Raw genomic sequence first — 23,802 nt, forward strand, 5'->3', positions numbered from 1 at the left:
CCTTTCAATGTGATGGCTGCAGCTCCTCCCTTTCTCTTGCCCATGCAGGAGAGGCTTGGCAGCTGAAGGAGGACGGTGCTGCACCCTGCAGGGATGCCCATGCCCTTCAGCCCCGGCTGCACTCAGCTGTCGAGGAGGCGCCCTTCCGCTCCGTGAGAGCACACTCCTGCTACATGAGGAAGAGCCTCTCTGTGGACCATCATCTGGGCTCCCTCAGTTGTTCCCTCCATCCCACCGAAACCAAGGTTGAGCAAGTCAAGACCAAACTCCGGAGGCAGTTTGTGAGTAGTACCTAATGGCTCCACTACCGTATTCCTTCGCAAATAAGACTGGGCCTGATAATCATTTTCACTCCAGAAGACACAACTTATTTTCAGGGGATGTGTTACTCTTTCTTTTTATGTGCCACAGTCTCCCTTTGTTTTATTCATGTACCACAATCTACATTTATTTAAATACAGCAGCGTCATCTTCCAAAACATTGCCATAAAATCATGTTGATAATCATCATTTATTGAGATTTAATTATATATTAGTAGGGTCATTATTTTATTATTCAATACCTCTGTCATGTGCTAATGTTAGCTTCGGGTCCAACCTATCTTTGAGACCGAATCTCTTTCTACGAACCAGTGCGGGATCTGAGATCGACAGGGGAGATCCTCCTCTCAGCCCTGCTAATGTCTCAAGAGCAGTTGGTGGGGGCGAGAGAGAGGGCCTTCTTTTTGGTGGCCCCCCAGCTCTGGAATACCCTTCCAAAAGAGGTTCGATTAGCCCCACTCTTCAATCCTTCCATTCCAACCTGAAAACATGGCTGTTCAGAGAGGCCTTTGACTTTGAGTAGGCTGAATGGACCCGTATGAAACTGAAACTTGGCACCTGTGAATTGACGACAGTTTGTTTTATCTACTGTTGTTGCACTGTTTTGATTTTATGCTTACATGTGTTGGTGGTGGTGGGGGGGAGGGGTTGTTGTTATAATTTTACGTGACTTATTTTACACTTTTGTACTGTTTTACTGGTTGTATGTTATATGTGCACCCTGGAGTGCTTTGTAAGCCGCCCCGAGTCCCTTTGGGAGATGGTGGCGGGATATATATAAACTTGTATTATTATTATACTTACTAGCTGTACCCACCACACGTTGCTGTGGCCAACCTTCCCTCCCTCTTTCTCTCCTCCTTTCTTTCTCTCCTGCCTCCCTCCCTCCCTCCCTCCCTCCCTCCCTCCCTCCCTCCTTCCTTCCTTCCTTCCTTCCTTCCTTCCTTCCCTTTTTTCTTTCATTCCTTCCTTCTCTTCCTCTTCCCTTCTCCCCTCCCCCTTTTCTTTCCCTTCCTCTTTTTCCCCTTTCTTCCTTCTCCACCTATTCTTGGACTGCAACTCCCAGCAGTCTTCCTGATCAATCTACCTACCTACCTATCTCTGTCTAATCTATGTATCTATCTATGTATCTATCTATGTATCTCTCTCTCTCTCTAATCTATCTATCTAATCTATCTATCTAATCTATCTATCTATCTTATCTATCTGGAGGATTGCTGGGAGTTGCAGTCCAGGTGTAGGAAATTGGAAATATGCACGGATTGGGATGCTCTCACATAAATCCAAGGAGAAGAAAGCTTGCCGCTTGGAAGCAGTGCATTTGGATCATTCTCTCCTAAAAGGCCTGGTCTAGGAAATGCTGAGAGCTGTAGTTTGAAAGAGAGTGTGGATATGCTATTGTGTGTTTTGTTTGCCAGGGGGAGTTGTTTTTGTGCATGCGCTGTAGCATATTTTTGCTCTTTTGACCTTTTAAGTCCTTTCTGTTGTGTTTTTCAGTGTTTTTATGAGTGATGGTCACTCGTTGGCCTGATAGGTGTATTGTGTCCAAATTTTGTGTCAGTACATCCAGTGGTTTTTGAATTATGTTAATCCCACAAACAAACATTACGTTTTTATTTATATAGATTACTTGTTTCCCATGTTTACCCGAGAGACCTTCCTTTATACCAGGCATGGGCCAACTTCCCCCCAGGTGTTTTGGACTTCAGCTCCCACCATTCCTAACAGCCTTAGGGCCTTTTACCTCTCAGCCGCTTAAGAGGAAAAGGAAAGGGAAAAGGAAGGGCCTGAGGCTGTAGGGAATTGTGGGAATTGAAGTTCAAAATACGTGAAAGGCCCAAGCTGGCCCATGCCTGTTCTAGAAAATGCATTATTGTGTTCTTCTCTCAAAGCAACCTGCGCTCTTAATCATTTGAAAGTGACAACATTCTTCTTTTGTGGCAACACAGCACTACCTAAAGCGCTGCATCTGTTGCCAATAAAGTATTTTGAATTACGGTGTTACATCTCAAATCTATATTATTGAAGCTTAAAGGATATCGCTTTTGCATCCTGAATATTGCCCTGGGTTGGTAAGGATAGATGCAACGTGTTAACATACATTTCATTTTTGCAACATGCCATTTAAACCCGGCAATTGCCAGAAAGTAAGAAATGGGGTTCCCGTTTGTCATTATATTGACGCTGCTGTTGTTGAAAACTCTTGAACCACAAATGACCCAGTGCTTCTGGTGTGAGGGAATTTGCCGTTTGCAAGGACATTGCCCAGGGGACACCCAGATGTTTTACCATCCTGTGAGAGACTTCTCTCATGTCCCTGCATGGGAAGCTGGAGCTGACAGATAGGAGCTCACCCCACTCCCCGGATTTGAACCGCCGACATTTCAGTCAGCAGTCCTGCCAGCAAAAGTGTTTAACCCATTGCACCACTGGGAGCTTTGTACTAACAAACAAAAAATTGACAAGATGCTATATTTCCTTTGACCAGAAGCTGGCCATTTGGAGTGCCTCAGGTGTTGCTGTTAGGAGGTCCTCCATTGTGCACGTGGTGAGGCTCAGGCCACATTGTAGTAAGTGGTGTTGGTTTGCTCTTCTCCCCACTGATATGGCATGGACTCCACTTTGAAGCCCCATTTCTTTAGGCTGGCTCTTTATCTCATAGCACCAGAGTGCAGCCTGTTCAGCACCTTCCAAGTCGCCCAGTTTTCTGTGTGCCCAGGAGGGAGTCTCTCATCCAGTCTCAGCCACTGGTTGAGGTTCCGGGTTTTAGCCTGCCACTTTTGAACTCTCACTTTCTGAGCTGTTCCTGTGAGTATCTCTGTAGATCTTAAGAAGCTATTTCTTGATTTAAGGCAGTGGCTTGCTGGCTGATACCCAAATATAGGATGGGCTGGAGATGTCACTGCCTTGGTCCTTTCATTGCTGGCTGCTACTTCCCAACGGATATCAGGTGGTGCAATACCGGCTAAACAGTATAATTTCTTCAGTGGTGTTGGGCGTAGACATCCTGTGATGATGCAGCATGTCTCATTAAGAGCCACATCCATTGTTTTAGTGTGGTGAGATGTATTCCACACTGGGCATGCGTATTCAGCAGCAGAGTAGCAAAACGCAAGGGCAGATGTCTTCACTATTTCTGGTTGTGATCCCGAGCTTGTGTCAGTTGACTTGCAGTATGTAACCTTTTCGAGAGGTAAGGCATAGCCTTCTTCAGTTGTGTAAAGAGATGTGCTGCATTCCTTTATAGAGAAATGAACATTGAAGAGGGTCGGTGGGTTTTATTTGTATCTCTTTCTTTAAAAGGTGCTGAACCAGAGGGATATTGATAAATGATAGTTTGATTGTGCTCAAGTAATTAAACATGGAAAATCATTCTGATGTGGGATACATCCGATGAGTGGGGATTATAGCAGCATTAGTCCAGGCTCTACTTGTGATCATTGAAGAAGAACATTGGAAATATTTTCCTAGGCACTTGTTCTTATAACACAGTGTCAGAAATGGCAGGTGGGATACGCAGTGGTTAATGATTCCATTGAAACGGTAATGGGCTCGTCTCCCACTTTCTGAGAGACACCTGATCTGATGAACGATAGATACACCTGCCTCATTACTAGCCTTGGGATTGTAATGAAGGGATTGGATATCTCTCTATTGAAAAGTGAGACTGCCTTCATTAGAGTTGTCATTAAAGATGCAAAAGTGCATGGAAATAAAAGGAAAGGATGTGACACAGTGAAGGGAGCTTTGCTGTAAACATGTGTATGTAGAGAGAAGAAAGAAGAACTCCGGTGATACAACGACACAGTTGTTTTGAAGGTACCTTTACAATTTTCCCCTTTCGTAACTTTTATTTGTTTTAGTGCTGCTGCCTGATACCTTTCTGATACGTTCAAATGCAACTATCATTTTCAATGTTTCCAGGAGTCTCTATCGATTGGGATAACCGTCCTAAAATATTGTACCACAATTAATCACAAAACATGATGTGACTTTCTGGAATCATTAAAAAAAATGGAAATAGTCTGTTTCTTTCTCTCCTTTTTGTGGAAAGAAAATAATAATAAAATTACCACCACCATTATCATCATCATCATCATCATCATCATCCTAATTATTTCTTACCCACCTCTCCTCATGGCTTGAGGCAGGTTACAGAAGAATTACAACACATAAACATTGCAAAAATAACACAAATACACATATTAACAAGACAGAAGAAGCAGGGGGAGGCATTTATTTATTTTGTCGGAAGTGCATTGAGGATACAGTTATAATGTATAGAAAAACCACAAAGTTAAAAACTTGGCATTATAAGAAATGTCCTTTGATCAGAAGCTCAAAGGTGTCGCTTTAAGAAGGTCCTTCGCTGTGCATGTGGCAGGGCTCAGACTGCATTGTAGCAAGTGGTCTGTGGTTTGCTCTCCTCCACACTCACATGATGTGGACTCCGTGTGGCACCAGAGCACAGTCTGTTCAGTGTCTTCCAAGTCACCTGGTCTTCTGTGTGCCCAGGAGGGAGTTTTTCATCCAGTCTCAGCTGCTGATTGAGGTTCTGGGTTTTAGCCTGCCACTTTTGGACTCTCTCTTGCTGAGGTGTTCCTACAAGTATCTCTGTAGATCTTAGGAAGCTGTTTCTTTATTTAAGTCATTGGCATGTTGGCTGATATCAGAGGATGGGCCAGAGATGTCAATGCCTTAGTGCTTTCATTGCTGACTGCTACTTCCCGGTGGATGTCAGGTGGTGCAATACCGGCTGAAAGTGTAATTTCTCCAGTGGTGTGGTGTAGGGCATAGACGTCCTGTGATAATGCGTCATGTCTCATTAAGAGCCACATCCATTGTTTTAGCATGGTGAGATGTATTCCACACAGGGCATGCATATTCAGGAGCAGAGTAGCAAAGCGCAAGGGTATATGTCTTCACTGTGTCTGGTTGTGATCCCCAGGTTGTGCCAAACAGCTTTCATATGATATTATTTCTAGCACCAACTTTTTGCTTGATAATCAAATAATGCTTCTTGTAAGTCAGAGCATGGTCCATAATGACTCCTCGGTATGTTAGTATGCTGCAATGCTCCAACGGGATTCCTTCCCAGGTAATCCTCAGAACTCAAGATGCTTATAGAATAAAATAATAGAATCCTAGAGCTGGAAGACACCTCGTGGGCCATTTTCCCAAAAAGCAGTGAGCTGTCGCACGCTGGACCTATGACAATGTCTGTTTACAGGACGTGCTTTCTGTATGCCCATTACTGCTATATCTCTTCTTTGTGCGTGTTTGATCAACTATTGACAGAAGGCTTCACCAAGTTCTTCATCCTGGCTCAGAGGTCTGTAGTAGACACCCACAACGAGATCTTTTTGAGTCCCAGATCCCTTGATTCTTATCCAGATGCTTTCAAGCTGGTTTTCCAGATTGCAGTCTTGCATCTCTTCTGCGGTGTAACTGTTTTTGAGATATTAGGCTACTCCCCCTCTTCTCCCCTTTGTTCTGTTTCTGTGAAAGAGGTTATAGCCCTTGATGTCTACATTCCAGTGATAGGAATCATCCCACAAGGCTTCTATGATGCCTATGACATCTTAGGTCTGGTGTTGTGCTAAAAGTTGGAATTCGTCTTGTTTATATCCCATGTTCTGTGCATTAGTGTAAAGACATGTAAGCCCCTTAGCTATTTATTTGGGATTACTGTGCTCTCGCTACTTGGTTCTTGTTTTGTTTGTACAACCATTCATTTAGCCTTTTGGTGGTTCCCTGGTGTCGTGGATAAAGTACTGTTTGCACGACTGCTGTCCCCCTCACCCGGTGGACCTAGTTTAACGTGCACCTTTTGAGTCTATGAGCCAAAAGGTGTTTTGCTACTTGTGTGAGGTGCACCTTAACTCTTGCCAGTAGACCATCCTCCAGGAAAAACAGGCCATGGTTGAGGAAGCCAAAGCGTTCCTCCTGACTTCATTTTCTGAGCCATTTATTGACCTGTACTATTTTTATGGCCCTTGTTGGGCTATGTCTTCCAACAGGGAGGAGGGATGAAAAGACCACTTGTACATTACACTGTTTTAGCTTTGTGCTGAGAGCTTGAAAATCATTTCTGATCTTTTGAAAGGTATGCCTAACAGTATCATTGGTTCCTACATGAATCAACATGAGAGGGGGAGAGTGATGGGGCTTGAGGAGCCTGGTGAGCCTCTGAGTGATGGTGTATTTTTGCCCTCAGGAGGCAGTATATTTCTTGAGCCATGCCGCCCGGTCTGGAAATAATGGCTTCCGTTCCTCTAAGGAGGGAGTTGCCTACTACCAAGACCTGTCTGTTCTTAAGGTAAAAATCTGTGTTTTAGATTGATTAGGAATCACTGGTTTTCCCTGTAATAGGCAGTAAGAGCACCTAAAGCTTCAGAGAGCTTCTGTTCAACCATTTCAGAGCTCCCTGTTTGAGCGGTGATGGCACAATCGTCAGCATAGATGAAACTTTCTGTCCCTTCTCGCAGTGGTTGATCATTTGTGTAGATGTTAAACATTGATGGAGCAAACAGGAGATCACATAGATTCAAATCCACAATATATACAAATAATTCTATTTTATGCTTTTTTTAAAATGATGCAGAAATGTTTGTCACGATATATTGCATTTGCTACATGTGTCCTGCTTTTGAGCATTGCTTCCGATGACTCTGTTCAGTGAAAACATGTGTCTTGTGTCAGGTCAAAATGAGCTTCAACTTGGGTAATAAATCTCGGGCAAAAAGTGCACGTTGTTCACTCAATAAATGAAATTCCCTCCATTCTGGCTTCAGAGACAGAAGAAGAAAAATGAAACAGTGGAAATAAATGAAATTCCCTCCATTCTGGCTTCAGAGACAGAAGAAGAAAAATGAAACAGTGGAAATCATTGCCGTGTCAGACATTTGTCAAGAACACGGGAGGAAGGACAATAGAGATCCAGTTGCTATCTCTTGCTATGTGTAAAGTATACAGTCAGTTACAGTGATTTTCTGTTTGGCTGTCCTGGATATATTCCTGCATTATCTTCCTAAGCTTCTCGTCATCGGAGAGCTTTATGTGATGGTCCTTTTCCCAGCGTGTGTGTTTGCGCGATGTCAACTTCACAGGTCTTTTGGCTGATCAAGCCTCGATACCTTGGAAATATCCTGGCTTATGGGATAAACAAAATAGTCTGATGCCGATAATCAAGTGGAGAATTAGCTATTTTTAGCAGCCTCTTTGTTGAGTCTCACAGGTGCATCCCAGCACATTGCTGTACGTTACAATGGTTGGTCCTGATGCGCAAGTGAATGGAAGGAGACAAAATACAGATTAGGAGCGACGTTCTTATGGATGCTCCCAACGAGTTAGAAGAAGAATGACTGTTGAGGATGGAGGCAAAGGAGAAAAAGTAACCTTTAAAACATATAGCTTTATTTATCCTTGGTTTCACAAGTGGAGTGGAGTCCTCAGGTGCCTTGAAATCTAGATGCTGAAATTAAACCATTAGAAGGTTTCTTGCAAACATGACAACAACAACAACAACATCAAGAAGGTTTTAAAGATCAAGTCAGGAGGTGCTGTGGTTTTTAGCTTTGATATGTTTAAATGGATTTTAACTCAGTTTTAATACTGTTATTTTTAATTCTGCTTTAATATTTACATATTTGTATATTTTAAATTATTCATTCATACTTTTAATGTAAGCCGCTTTGAGTCTCTTTCAGAAAAGTGAAAGCAGGGTAATACTACTACTTTTTTTTGTCATGTCAGGAGCAAGTTGCTTCTGGTGTGAGAGAATTGGCCGTCTGCAAGGACGTTGCCCAGGGGACGCCTGGATGAGTTGATGTTTTTATCATCCTTGTGGGAGGCTTCTCTCATGTCCCCGCATGAAGAGCTGGAGCTGATAGAGGGAGCTCATCCGCCTCTCCCCGGATTCGAATCTGCGACCTGTCGGTCTTCAGTCCTGCCAGCACAGGGGTTTAACCCACTGCAATACCGGGGGCTCCTAATACTACTACTACTACTACTACTACTACTAATAATAATAATAATAATGGCAACAAATTCAAAAACATATGAACATAAAATATATACAATAAATTACATGGATAAAAACACAAAAATACATTAAAAACTTGCACCAAACAAGTTTACAGAATTGACATATAGTAGCAATAGAATGTAAACCAAAACTCATCTTTGAAAGTTCTTTTCCTACTGGAAGTGCATGGCATCAGTCTCCTTCCCAAAATGAGGTCTATGGTTACGCCAAAGGTTCATTCATATGGCTTTAGCATAGCACTGCCAACTTCGTTAGGGATGCTATCATAAGAAAAGTTGAACTCGACAATGTATGATAATTCTTTTTTAACTTTTGTATTGCGCTTTTAAACTTGACTAACGTGTGGAATTGTTAGCTGCCTTGAGTCTCCATGGGGAGAAAGGCAGGGTATACATAAAGTTAATAATAATTAAAATAGCAATATTTCTAATAGGAGACAGAACAGTGGGGAAAATATGTACTGATGTTGGAGTTGAGAGGCATTCCGACATATTCAAAGTCATTTATATATCAATGATGATGTGTTGTGTTTGGATGCCCATTTGTTTTAAATCAGGGTTTCACAAACTTTTTCAGTTTCAGAGCTCTTTTGGAAGGAAAACTTTCTTGTGGAGCCCCAATAAATGTTTATATAATAATAATAATAATAATAATAATAATAATAATAATAATAATAATTTATTTCTACCCCACCACTATCTCCTTGAAAGGACTTGGGGCAGCTCACAGAAGTACTTCAAATTGCTGCATTATAAAACAAACAATACATAAGCATATACAACAATACATAAGTCTATAGACAACTAACACACATACAACCCCATTTGATAAAATTATAAAATTCATAAAATGCAGTAAAACCCGCAAATAACATTATCTACCATTAACAAACTAAAGTGCCAGAGTGTGGCCATCACTAAGTCCTCAAATCTGACCATAAATTACACAGGGTCAAAGGTCTTTCTAAAAAGCCATGTTTGTAAACTTGTCCGAAAGGCTTGGAGAGTGGAGGCTAACCCAATCTCTTTAGGGAGGGTATTCCAGAACTTGGGTGGGGTGGGGGTTCACCACTGCGAAGGCTCTCTCTCTTGTCCCCACCAACCATGCTTGAGACAGTGGTGGGACTGAGAGAAGGGCCTTCCTGGCAGATCTCGGAGCCTGCACACTTTGTATTGGGCCTGGAAACTTGTCAGAAGCCAGTGGAGCTGCTTTAATAAGGGTGTAGTGTGCTCCCTATAACTAGCCCCAGTTAGTAATCTAGCAGCCAATCTTTGGACTAACTGCAGCTTCCGAGCCGTCTTCAGAGGAAGCATAATGTAGAGTGTATTACAGCAGTCCATTCTGGATGTAACTAAGGACTGGAACACTGTGGCCAAGTCAGGCTTTTCGAGGTATGGTTGCAGCTGACGCACCAGTTTTAACTGTGCGAAGGTCCTCCCAGCCATCGCTGACACTTGAGCTTGAAGTGTCAGCGCTGAGTCAAGGAGGACCCCCAGACTGTGAACTTGTGTCCTCAGGGAGAGTGTAACCCCGTCAAGCTCAGATTGCTACCCTATACCCCGATCGCCTCGTGGCTGACCAGGAGGACCTCTGTCTTGTCTGGGTTAAGCCCCAGCTTGTTGGCCCTCATCCAGTTCATCATAGCTGCCAGGCACCGATCTAGGATCCAGGGAGCTTCCTTGGATTGAGGTGGAAAAGAGTAGTAGAGTTGTGTAGATATTGAAAAGCATGGGCGGGTGGGGGTGGGGGGGGGAGGAGAATAGAACATTGCAGGTCAATGGCCAGGGGTCTGAGCAGGTGTCCCCCAGCATCACCATCTGGGTTCAATCCTCCAGGAAGGAGCAGAGCCACTGCAAAGCAGTGCCCCCAAGATCCATTCTGTAGAGCCGTTCCAGAAGGATACCATGGTTGATGCTATTGAACGCCACTGAAATGCCCAAGAGAAGCAGCAGGGACACCCCCCCCCCCTGTCTAGTTCTCTGTGGAGGTCATTCCCTAAGGCAACCAAAGCTGTCTCAGTTCCATGACCAGGCCTAAAACCAGACTGTGTGGTATCTAGATAATTGGTATCATCCAAGAAACCCTGGAATTGAGAAGCCACCACCTGCTCCTGAACCTTGCCCAAGAAGAGGAGATTTGAAATAGGCCTAAAATTGTTAAAGACAGAGGAATCCAAGGACGATTTCTTTAAGATAGATCTTATAATTGCTTTTTCAAAGCTCGGTGTTAATTGCCCCTGGTCCAACGAGGCAGTGATAATCTTCGAAAACCATTCAGTCAGCCCCCCCCCCCCGGTGAGTTTAATAAGCCAGGAAGGGCAAGGGTTTAGAGCACAAGTGGTCACTCTCACAGCTCCAAGAATCTTGTTCACGTCATATTATATTATATCTATCAGCTATGGGCAAACTTTTGGGCACAGGGGCCACATTGCATTTAAAATATTTGACAGACAGATGGACCTATGCTTGCCTAAGGCATAATAAACATATCTTGGAATTATGGGGGACTTGAACCTCACGGAAGTACATAATAGTTTTCTGTGGTGTTCCATTTTCTGTATACATCGACTGCTTTTCTCCTTTCTGGCCTCTGATTTTTTAACTGTCCTATTTATTAATTTTACTAAGTGGTTCATAACATTGGTAAACACAGACATGCACATTTCGGTGGCTCAAATGTTAGCCCTATTTGACTTGCTGATTCCAAAAACAGCACCAATTTTTCCCTGTAAACTTTTGAGATACACAACATCTGCAATTTACATATGAGATATAGAATCATATGCAATCATCTGCTTGCCTATAAAGAATCATGAGAACCATAGAGCTGATGCGGCCTAGCCAATGCAATTTTCTGAATCGGAGCCCCAAAGAATCCTAGGAACAAACCTAAACATGAAGACACCCAGGATTTTTTTTTGTAGGACTGTGATTCCGATGGAATAGCCATGTCCTTTTAAAGAATTTTGTACTTTACATGTTACGTGCACTTTAAAGCTATTCTAAATTGCTTCTCTATTACTCCCACTGTTCTCCAGGGAGAAACCTGTTGCCTATTACTTCCTTTAGAGTTGGAGTGCGTAACCTTTTCTGCAAGGGGTTGTTTTCCTCCAAGGGTTCTACTGGCTCAGCCTATTTGTTGAATGGGACCAAAACTGTGGTGGGCATTACTTTGTTCTTCCTTACTACTTGCATCCTTCTCCCTCCAAATGACCGTCACTGTTATCAGAGGACGGAATTTACTGTTTGTAGAATGTTCTTTAAATAAGGACAAGAGCTGCAAGTTGCCCACCTACGTTAAGCTGTGACACTGGCTGCTGCTTCTACACAGCCACTTAATCCGCATCAGAATGCTCAGTAAAGGAATCTAGTTCCACTTTGGAGCATCTTCACATGCACCCTGGGAACTACGAATAAGTTATTGCGGCATCCACAAAATTCATTTCGTGTTGAATCGATCTGACAAAATGACACATATTTTTTCCATACCACATTTGGAGAATTGCACTGAATTGTATATGACAAGGATATGAAGAGGAGAGGAGACAGGCAGGCTGAGAGAGACTTGCCAAGAAAGCTGCTCTGGCTTTGGAAATACCCGTGGATCTTGCAGATCAAAGCAGGACTGGCTGGCTAAGTCATACTTGTGGTGTGAATGACAAAGACAAATATTGAGAACAGCGACCCAATTTATAACTCCCCGGGGGACATCACCCAAGCATAACTCTCGGCCACTGTGATATTTCACAGCACGCTGAGAGCAAACGGAGAGAGAAGTTTGTTTTCCTTTCAGAAGATGCCACACTGACCATTTGTTTTTCTTCCCTTGGAAAGTTGTGTGTGAACAGGAGGAAGCAAGGAAGCTCTGTGCCACCTCCATATCTGAACATTTAAAAGACATGTACTATGGATATATTTGCAATTTTTAAAACCAAATTCGAATAAACCAGTTTTGGACTTCTACTTCCACCATTCCTAACAGCTTCAGGCCCTTTCCTTTTCCGCTTAGGTGGCTGAGGGGAAAAAGGAAAGGACCTGAGGCTGTTAGGAATTGTGGGAGTTGGAGTCCAAAACACCTGGAGGGATGTCCCAAGTTTTCCCAGGCCTGGCTTATCCAGCCATTCGTTGGGTCGCTTTGAAGTTGAAGTTGACTTGCTTGCAGCAGCGTCCTATGGTTCTTGGTTCCTTTTTGACTGAAAATGTATATCATGAATCCCATTTTGTAAAAAGCAGGAGTCTGTTTTGAACAAGCCAGCCAGTTTTTGAGTGGAATCCCTCCAATTTTACTTTTCGGATGCAGTGTCTGCTGCTGGCTGCAAGAGGTCTCTCAAGCACAGCTTACTGCACAAAAGACACTGAGGAATAAATCATAGTCCTTGTGTTTGCCTTTAGTGTTCTTTCCATTGCCTTCCAGAATTGATGCTTCTGTTTCCTTTGAAGCCAAGGCTTTGCTTTTATACAACTTTTCTGTCATTAGAGTTGCTCCGTGCTTCATGCTGGCTTCTTATTATCTTATTTGAATGCTACTGCAATCTAAAATAATTGCATCTTGAATTAAGAAGTGTAGGATTGAGCCACGGGTGTAAGTGATCATCAGCTTTAAAAGTCCTGTTTGTTTGGCTTGCTTTACTTTTAGACTATTTAAAGTTCTAGCTCTTGTAGTAATGCCCAGTGCATTAGACTGTAACATACAAATGACAAAATTGTGAAAACTAGTAACAGTACATAATCAAACCAAGATAAGTGAGTACTTTGAATCAATGTCAGATAAGGAGTGGCAGCCAGTGCAGACGGTGGAGGATATATATATGATATACTGTACATATACTGGTCAGTCATAGGCCCTGTTAACACTGCCATATAATGCAGTTTCAGGATGCAGATTAACTACATTCAACTGGATTATATGGTAGTGTTGACTCATAAAATCCAGTTCAATGCAGTCAATCTGCATTCTGAAACTGGATTGTATGGCAGAGTAGATCCAGCCTCATACAATGCAGACTGAACTGCATTGAACTGGATTATATGAGTCTAACGTAAAGGTAAAGGTTTTCCCAGACATTAAGTCAAGTTGTGTCCGGCTCTGGGGGGTGGTGCTCATCTCCATTTCTAAGCCGAAGAGCCGGGGTTGTCCGCAGACGCCTCCAAGGTCATGTGGCCAGCATGACTGCATGGCGTGCCGTTACCTTCCCACAGAAGCGGTATCTATTGATCTATTCACATTTACAACTTTTCGAACTGCTAGATTGGTAGAAGCTGGGGCTAACAGCAGGAGCTCACCCCGCTCTCAGGATTCGAAAAGCCAACCTTTCAGTCAGCAAGTTCAGCAGCTCAGCAGTTTAACCCACTGCACCACCAGGGAGCCCTTCAATATGAGTCTACACTGTCATATAATCCAGTATAAAGCAGTTAATCTGCATCCTGAAACTTCATTATATGGCAGTGTAGATCTAGCCTGAGTCTACATTGACCCTTATAATGCAGTTCAAACTGGATTATATGGCAGCGTAGCCTCATATAATCCAGTTCAATGCAGTTTAGTCTCCATTGTATGAGGCTGGATCTGCACTGCCAAATAATCCAGTTTCAAAATGCAGACTGACTGCATTGAACTGGATTACATAAATCAATACTACCATATAATCCAGTTCAATGCAGTTAATTTTCACCTTGATCCAGCCTGAGTCTACACTGAGTTTTATAATGCAGTTCAAATTGTGGATCATTTGACAGTGTGGACTGAGCCTCAATTCTCACTCTGTCTCTTTCCACTTTGTACTAATTGACATTTTCCAGGCTGTTTTCAAAGGCATGCATGATATTCCACATAAAAAGTGAACTTGAATGTGAATAATGGTTGCAAAGCACTCTCTTTTGGAAGGTGGATTTGCAGCTATATCAGCCCAGGATGATCAAATGTGTGCCAAGTCATTGAGATTAACTGTGCCTCAAGTGACAGTGGTGGCTCTACGAATATCCGGGACTGCAAACTGAATTCTTCTGGGTTGGTGCAATCCTCTCCACAATTGAGTGAATGGCAGCTATACATTCTATAATGGACCTATAAGTAGGTCCATCTTGTCTGGATTGAATCCTGGAGTACCCATCTCCACTACAGAACCATAGCAGCATTATATGGAATGCTACCATTGGAAATGTTAAGAACTCTCTGCTGGAGAACTGGTGGTGGTGGTTCTTCTTCTTCTTCTATTTATTTATACCCTGCTTTATCTTTCCCACAGGAGACTCAAAGTGGCTTAACATAAAAGCATCAGCATACAATTATTATTATTATTATTATTATTATATTTATTTATACCCCACCTTATCTCTCCCAAAGGAGATTCAAAGAGGCTATGTATCTATTATTAGTATTGCAATGTATTTTTAGGGTAAAGGTTTTCCCCTAACATTAAGTCCAGTCGTGTCTGACTCTGGGGGTTGGTGCTCACCTCCATTTCTAAGCCAAAGAGCCGCCATTGTCGGTAGACCTCCTAGGTCATGTGGCCAGCATGATAGCATGACTGCATGGAGCGCCATTACCTTCCCGCCTATTTATACACTCACCTATTTATCTACTCACTTATTTATCTATTCACATTTGCATGTTTTCAAACTGCTAGATTGACAGAAGCTGGGGCTGACAGCGGAAGATCACACTGCTCCCCGGGTTCGAACCTGCAACCTTTCGGTCAACAAGTTTAACCCACTGTGCCACAGGGGCTCCCGACAATGTATTATTATATAATATATTATTATATTATTTTATTATTTATTTATTATTTAAACTTATATGCCGCCACTCCCCTGGGGCTCGGAGCGGCTTACAAGAATAGCTAAAATCTAACAAAGTTTAAAAGCAATTTAAAACAACTTAAAAACAACAGTATCAAACATTAAAACCCTGTCGGAACAGGTATGTCTTGCATGCCCTGCGGAAAGCTGGTAAGTCCCGCAAGGCATAGACTTCAGGTGGCAGAGCATTCCAGACTGAAGGCGCCACTGCTGTGAAGGCTCTGCATCTGGTTGCCGCTAGACGCAAGGTCTTGACACTGGGGACCTCCAATAGATCTTGGTCCTCAGAACGGAGGGATCTCTGGGGTTGGTAGGGGATGAGATGATCCCTCAGATACATTGGCCCCAGACCATGCAAGGCCTTAAAGGTGAGTACCATGACTTTGAAAGTGATCCGGTGCTCAATTGGTAACCAATGCAGCTGTAGTAAGATTGGTGTTATGTGGCATCTCATCGGAATTCCCGCAAGAAGCCGAGCAGCTGCGTTTTGTACCAACTTGAGCTTCAGAATCACCGACAGAGGGAGGCCAATGTAGAGGGCGTTACAGTAGTCCAGTCTTGAGATGACCGTGGCCTGGATCACCGTAGCTAGGTCGTCCCTGGACAGGTAGGGGGCCAGCCATCTAGCCTGCAGGTGAAAGAAGGCGATTCTGCTCACGGCGGAGACCTGGGCCTCCATTGTCAGCAGAGGGTCCAAAAGGACTCCCAGACTCTTTACCAATGATGACGGGCGTAACGCCTCGCCATCCAGGGTGGGCAGATGGATGTCCCCACTGCCCGGTCCACCCAGCCATAGGATCTCCGTCTTTGCTGGATTCACCCTCAACCTGCTGGCACGCAGCCATCCAGTAACGGCCTCGAGGCACTGATGGAAACAATCGGGTACAGAGTCCGGTCGGCCTTCCATCTTCAGCACCAGCTGAGTGTAATCGGCATACTGATAACACTCAAGCCCAAAACCTCGAACCAGCTGAGCAAGTGGTCGCATATAGATGTAATATATTATTTATTTATTTATTTATTTATCTCTCGCACAGGAAACTCAAAGTAGCTTAACATAAAAGCATCAGTGTACTACTACTACTATTATTATTATTATTACATTTATTTATACCCCACCTTATCTCTCCCAAAGGAGAGTCAAAGAGGCTATGTATCTATTAGTATTACAATGTATTATTATTATTATTATTATTATTATTATTATTATTATTATTATTATCTCTCCCGCAGGAGACTCAAAGCAGCTTAACATAAAAGCATCAGCATACAATTTAAATTATTATTGTTATTATTATTATTATTATTATTATTATTATTATTATATTTATACCCCACCTTAACTCTCCCGAAGGAGATTCAAAGAGGCTATGTATCTATTATTAGTATTACAATGTATTATTATATATTATATTATTATATAATAAATGTATTATTATTATTATTATTATTATTATTAATCTCACCTGCAGGAGACTCAAAGCAGCTTAACATAAAAGCATCAGCATACAATTAAAAATATGCCAATATGCAAACATTAAAACAGAATTAAATATAAACAGTATTAAAAAAAATCACAGTTAAAATCCATTAAAACATATTCAAAGTTAAAAACCACAAGAGATGTCTAACAGAGCATTCAAAGTTCTTTCCTAAAGTACAAATCACGGAATGTTGTAGTATGAATCCATGACAATTGTATCAACCTTATAGTAAAGTTGCCATTGGGCAGAATTATAATGGTCTAGCATTCCTCTGAAGAATTTATTTTCCTTTTCCTACAATTTCGTTCACTTACATTATAATTATTTTCCTTCTGAGAGACATTTGATGTTATCTTTATAAATCTATAGATCAATCTCCAGGTTTTTGCTTGTTTTGCAAATCCAAGCTTCCTTTCCTTTTTTCAAAAATATGGATTATAATGCTTATGCAAAGAAAGATGGGTGTACTCGTAGTTCAAAATCATGTTGCTGGTTGTAATCCATATTAAAGGATTTTAAAAGGGAGAAAGCATGTTTTTCGCTTTTCAGAGATCTACAATATTGTAATTCATAATCATGCCCTTTGTCCTTTGCCTGCTTAATTAAGCCCGTTTAATTGGTTGTATTTGAGATTTGTTCTGGGTTGTCGAAGTGGTCAATTGGAAGGGCAGAGCTGTTTTAAGTAAATAAGATACTACTTCTGATGGTACATTTCTGATGTCATGTGGTTTTCAGTGCTGAACAAATTTCCCTCTCCTGCCAGTTGGAAGATATAATCATAGGAACTAAGTATATTGGAGCTTGGATAATAGATGCCTCGGAAATGTTCTTTGGCAGGTTTCAGCTTACCACTTTACCAGTCGGAATGCATGCAGTCTCATTCTTGAAACCACAGTCCTTTGGCGTTCTTCTTGAGTGACATTTCGCCTGTTTCTTTACAAAATAAGCAAGCAAAAAACTTTTGCTGTATATCAGTAAATCAAGCATGGGCAAACTTGGCCTCTCCATTCCTGACAGCCTACCAGCTGCAAGCAATTGTAGGAATTGGAGTCCAGACCTGGAAGGAGGGCCGAAGTTGGCCCATGCCTGCACTAGATGCAACACTAGATAAAGGACCACACTATGCTTCCTTTCTCCTGGCTATTTCTAAAAGAGGTGTGATCAGAGCTCTACCTGTGGTCCTCCACATGTTGTATCTTAGCTATACAGTGACACCTCAACTTAAGAGCACCCTGACTTAAGAGCATTTTGAGATGAGAGATGTCACTTGGGCCAGGTTTTACTTTTACATATGAACAGACCTTTGGGTTAAGAGCTAGCATAAGAGGGAGGCCTAGTGCGAGAATATAGGGCTTCAGGACTTCACGAGAGCAGCCTCCAGGTTTCGTGCCTTGTGCTCTTGTCCACTTTGGGAGAAAAATTGTTTTCTACTTTGCTCTTGTCTGCTTTGAGGAACTTCAGGTTATTTGAGTTTGTGCGGTTTGTTTGTATTCCTGGTCAGTTTGGCTTCATGAAGCTTCTGCTTCTTCACTTTGTGCTTCTTTGTCACAACTTTGTGCTTCTACCATTTTAAAGCTGATCTTTATTATTATTATTCCATATGAATGTGCATTTATACATTATTTGTCATTTATAAAACATGTTGTCCACCAGGTCAACAATTGGGTCACGCCGTCTACAGAAAACCCACACACACAGATAGATATCTACATAAAAACTCCAACCATCACCCAAGTCAAAAAAGAAGCACCATTAAAGCCTTGGCAGACCGTGCAAAAAGAATCTGCGAACCCCACCTCCTCCGAGATGAACTGAACCACCTCAACTGGGCTCTCCAGGCCAATGGATACTCCACCTCAGACATCAGAAGAGCTGCAAGACCAAGAACAAGCCGCGAGAGTAAAGATGAAGATCCACCCAGAGGAAAAGTGTTCCTGCCATACATCAAGGGAACCACTGACCGCATAGGGAAGCTGATGAGGAAACATAACATACAAACAATCGACAAACCCACCAAGAAAATCCAACAAATGCTACGTTCAGCAAAGGACAAGAGGGATCCTCTCACCTCTGCAGGAGTCTACTGTATACCATGCAGCTGTGGACAAGTCTACATAGGGACCACCAAACGCAGCGCCCAAACACGAATCAAGGAACATGAAAGGCACTGCAGACTACTTCAACCAGAGAAGTCAGCCATAGCAGAGCACCTGATGAACCAGCCTGGACACAGCATATTATTTGAGAACACAGAAATGCTGGACCACTCCAACAACCACCATGTCAGACTACACAGAGAAGCCATTGAAATCCACAAGCATGTGGACAATTTCAACAGAAAGGAGGAGACCATGAAAATGAACAAAATCTGGCTACCAGTATTAAAAAACTCTAAAATTACAACAGCAAAACAGCAGAGAGGAAACAACCAGGCACATCTTAACACCTCTCAACAGAACATTTTCCCAGGCTCAGCCAGGCCTTCAAATGCTAATGAAGGTGGTCAGCTGAAACATTCACACCTAGCTTCAGCAGAGAGCTCTTTGCCCCACCCCAGTCATTCCACAGATATATAAACCCATTTTCCTATTTCCAACAGACCTCACTACCTCTGAGGATGCTTGCCATAGATGCAGGCGAAACGTCAGGAGAAATGTCTCTAGAACATGGCCCTATAGCCCGAAAAAACCTACAAGAACCTAGAAAGTCATAGTTTATTTTGCAGGTTCAACTATGAAAATGTAATGTAGATGCCATCCTCATCCAGAGGGGCACACTAGTAAAACTATGTATTTTTTCATGGAAATGGTGAAGTGATTTTTTAAAATGCTAATACAATTGTATTTATATATTCCCATTAAAGGTGTGTGAAGCAGCTGAAATCCTATCAGTAATTGTTTTTGGAGATTCAGGTGGCCTTGTTTCATAAGGATTCGGAGGGGTCCTGTTTTGTTTCGTAATCCGGATCTCTGAAGCTTCATATTTGGTTCATTAAGATTTGTTCCATTAGCGGCAATGGGGAAAATTTTGAGACTCGTTTCTCTGTCATTTTTATAGCAATCAGGATGAAACTTGGCACACTTATTGGCAACATTTACTACTTTAAGCCAGCCAAGTTTCAATCCTGCCAAGTTTCAGAAAGATTCATTCATCTGCTGATTTTTAGGAATTTAAAAAAGATTTTTCAAAGAACACAGCTTGAAACACTCCAAAACAAATCTTTACCAATCTCTCCGAAACATTTCGGAGGCTTCCGATTTGTTTCATAATGCTTCAGAAGGGGTCTAGTTCCTATTAGCAATTCGGAGATTTGTATTAACGAATCATACAGATCTCCAAAATATAAAATGGGGCTCAGAAGCTTTCCTACAGTACCAGAATAGAGGTAAGTACAGGTTTTTTTAAAGTAGACAATTCCTACTGGTATATGGACTACAAGAATATTTCTTGTTTGACAGGATAAAAATAAGCTAATAAATACATAAATAAGTTGAAGTTGAAAATCTCTCTGAAAAAATATTGTTCATCTTAGTCGGTGATCTCTGTCATGTATAATTTATGGCTCTGCAACTATAGGAATGCAGCTCTTTTATGGCTCATCTGAATGGTGGAGTCTCCTGTACATTGTTTGTTGGAAAATATTATTGTTTCTAGAAAGTAGCACATGCCTGTAGAATGTTAATTATAAGGACGTGACTAACAAACTCCAACTCCTTCTAACCTTCCTCTATGACTTTTTAATTAATACATCTTCTGCAACTGAAAGTAAGAAAGTTTTGGCAGTTTAATAAACTTTTTCCATGTTTTTATGATGGAACCAATTAGAAAATGGTACTTATCACCCAGGAACAAAACATATGTTACATAGTGTAAATATAATAATAATATAATAATTTAATATAATTATAAATAATATAAAATAATAATAATAATATAATTATATTATAATATACTATAGTAATATATTATAATGTGCTATAGCAGGATGTCCCTTCTGCAAGAAAAAAATGTGTGCAGTTTAATAAACCTTTTCCATGTTTTTATGACAGGAACAATTAGGAAATTGCATTTATAACCCAGGAACAAAAATAGTGTTACACAGTGTAATAATAATAATCACAGAACTGGACAGAAATGTACACGACTGGCTTTTAAACTGTAATAATTTAATGTGTGTTCTTAATTGCTTAATGTTAACTTCATGTCATGTAGTCTGGTGTTATAAATTAATTTATTAGTGGTTTTTGTTTAAATGTTTCTGTTATTTGTCTATTGTCTTTTTTTATGGGCATTGAATGTTTGCCTTTGTTTGTTGGTAACGCCCTGAGTCCCCATGGGGAGATAGGCTGGGATATAAATAAAGTTTTATTATAAGATCAGGTTTTAGAACAGTTTAGTTGGCTTTGTTCTATTCTGACTTGATTGTAGAAGTTATTTGTAAATATATGATTTTTTTAAAGAGCGCAATGCATTTCAAACGTAGAGGAGGAACACGGGCTTCGATGCTTGCAGAGTGGACAGGATGGGTTTTCTGAACCTGACACCGGCTCCCTGGCTCTCCTCCTCTCTGGTGTCATGCTGCATGCTGAGAATGTTTCTGTACAGCGGAGGACGTATCATATCATGTTCTGAGGATCGTGGCAGGGATAACTAGTCTCTTCTCTTGGCTGCCTGGAAGACGGGGGGAAGCCTGTAACCTTTGCCAAGCCTTCCCGAAGCCAGTCCAAGGGCAGCCCCACGGAAGAAGGCTTTATGAATCAAAACAATTTCTGCGTCAAGGAGGAAATGCTCCAAGCACCCATTCTATCTCATGGAGGGATAATGGAGAAGAGAAGCACACTGCCAAGTGTAAACTATAGCCAGTCCCCAAGTTACGAACAAGATGAATTTGTGTGGGAGTCAGAACAGGTACAGCCACAAAGACAGACAGGCAGACAGGTAAATAGATAGGAAAATTTCCCTGTAAACTTAAAAAAAGAACTAGAAGAAGAATTTAAGAGAAGAGAAATAATGAAAATAAGAGATTGGGATTTAAAGATGACAAATACAGAAATAATTCATGATTCGTTTTTAGGAAATAATATAGCACGGTATAAGTGCCTACAACTGGGGGCCTGTGCAGACAGTACCTTAATCCTAGGAGCTTCCACAGCAAACAGGAGGGTGGTCAGACCTGATCCCTGTAAACACGGAAGCAATCACTACAAAAGGCAAAAAATGCGAGGTGCGGGAATATTGTGGATTTGAGCCATATATCTGCATCTTTGAATGTCTGTATGGCCCTGCAGTCGGAAATCACGTTTTTTTTTTTAAATCTAGGTTTGTTCCCAGGTTTTAGATGTTTGTTCCTGATTGGTTGGTTTCTAAAAAGAAGGTAACAGTTGAGTTAAAACTTTATTTGTGTGCCAGAAACTTGATGAAATGTGCGGAGGGCACATTTTCTCTAACCAGGACAAAGTTGTGTCCCATCTGTCTGGACAAATGGCCAGGCAGTCACTAATGACAAAGTTCAGTTCTCGGCTTGAAAGTGCGTGTTCCTGTTTGAATGTGTAGTGCTAACATCTGGAGAGAACAGTTTCTCTGGCCAGGACAAAGAATTGAACTTTTGTAGTGATTCGCTGCAGTGATTCTCTGCATATCCGCATTTCCGCATCTTGAGGTTTTTAAAAAATTGTCAAAGTTTCTAACCGAAGTCCCGTAGTGGCCATCTTGGGAGCCTCTAAATCTTGCAACAAAGCATCAAGTCTGGACAACAGAGGAAGAAATGCCGGGACCAACAGGTCTGTATGTGGACCTCTTTTGAATTCCCGGAGTTTTTTGCCCCTTCTTAAAACCCATGATTTAGTGCTGTCTGGAAGCACCCTGGAAAAATGGTGATGATGATGATATCATTTATTTATTTCTACCCCGCTTTTCTCCCAAATCGGGACTCAAAGCGGCAAACAACATGTACACAAAAAATATACATACCATAAAAATAAACATAATCATCAAACCACAATATATCTAATGAAAATTATAAAAATTATGAAACCTGCAATATACATAATAAATAAACTACTAAGACACAGTTTAAACATTCAATAGATTAAAACCCTATCTAATATCAATTCTATTAGGCCATATTAATGATCAACCGATATATGAAAGAAATACAAGGGGGGTAGAGAATATACAAAATTTGAAAGAATTATTATTCAAAGAAGAACTAAGGTAGAAAATGAAACAATAAAAAGTACAATAAATGATATTTATAAACTATTATTGGAAAACGAACAGATTCAGGACCATCTCAGGGAAACATGGGGACTAGACTTGGGAAGAACTTTGAATACTCAAGAATGGAAAAGAATATGGAGTAGGTGCACTTAAACAGTATGTCTATAAGAAATAAAGAAAATTACCATGAAATAATTTGGAGATTGTATTTAACACCAGTAAGATTAACTCAGATGGATGGGAAATACTCAAATCAATGCTGGAGAGGATGCAAAGGACTAGGCTTGTATATCCATATGTGGTGGTCCTGGAAATGTATACATTTTTTTTTTGAAAATAGTATTTAAGGAAATCAGAGCCATAATAAAAATAGAGATAAAGCGCACACCAGAAGCAGCATTATTATCACTATATTATGAGATGATATCCTCTCAAGAATTAACCTCCAATCTATTAACAGCATCAACACTGATAGTTGCAAAAGAAAAAAGGGAAAGATAAAGTGAAATCTAGTTATAAGAATTGTACAGAGAAGTTTGGAACATAGCGATTAACAACAAACTGACTTTTGACATTAAGGTCAAAAAGGGAATATGGAAACAAACAGACTTCTGGGAAATATGGGGAAAATTTATAGAATTTGTATTTATAGAAGGAACAAACCTGCAACAGAAACAATGAAATTCTGGAGACAAAGAATAAGATAAGTTGGTCCAGTTGAAGGTGACATAAAGGAAAGAGAAAGGGTCGGGGAAAGGGGAGAGAAAGAAAAGCTAAACATATTCAAGGAATTGGAAGAATTGTATTAGAACTATAAGTGCAGTATACTTTAGACAAGAAAAGCTTCAAACTAAATTAGGTGCTTGTTTATTTTAACATCTATCATTATTTTGGGCGCCCTGCTGGCGCATTGGGTTAAACCACTGAGCTGCTG

General features: G+C 41.2%; 1 protein-coding gene across 4 annotated transcripts in view; it reads left to right on the forward strand.

Moving 5' to 3' along the window:
* LOC132781758 (ankyrin repeat and fibronectin type-III domain-containing protein 1-like) overlaps positions 1 to 23,802 on the forward strand; it is a 343,353-nt gene that overhangs the window by 79,901 nt on the left and 239,650 nt on the right. For all 4 annotated transcript variants that reach the window (XM_060786193.2, XM_060786191.2, XM_060786190.2 and 1 more), the window contains one exon: positions 49 to 281. In XM_060786193.2, the coding sequence (XP_060642176.2) occupies positions 49 to 281 (233 nt within the window). The remainder of the gene's footprint in view (positions 1 to 48; positions 282 to 23,802) is intronic.

This window comes from Anolis sagrei, chromosome X (genome assembly GCF_037176765.1).
Source record: "Anolis sagrei isolate rAnoSag1 chromosome X, rAnoSag1.mat, whole genome shotgun sequence".
NCBI classification, from domain to species: Eukaryota; Metazoa; Chordata; class Lepidosauria; order Squamata; family Dactyloidae; genus Anolis; species Anolis sagrei.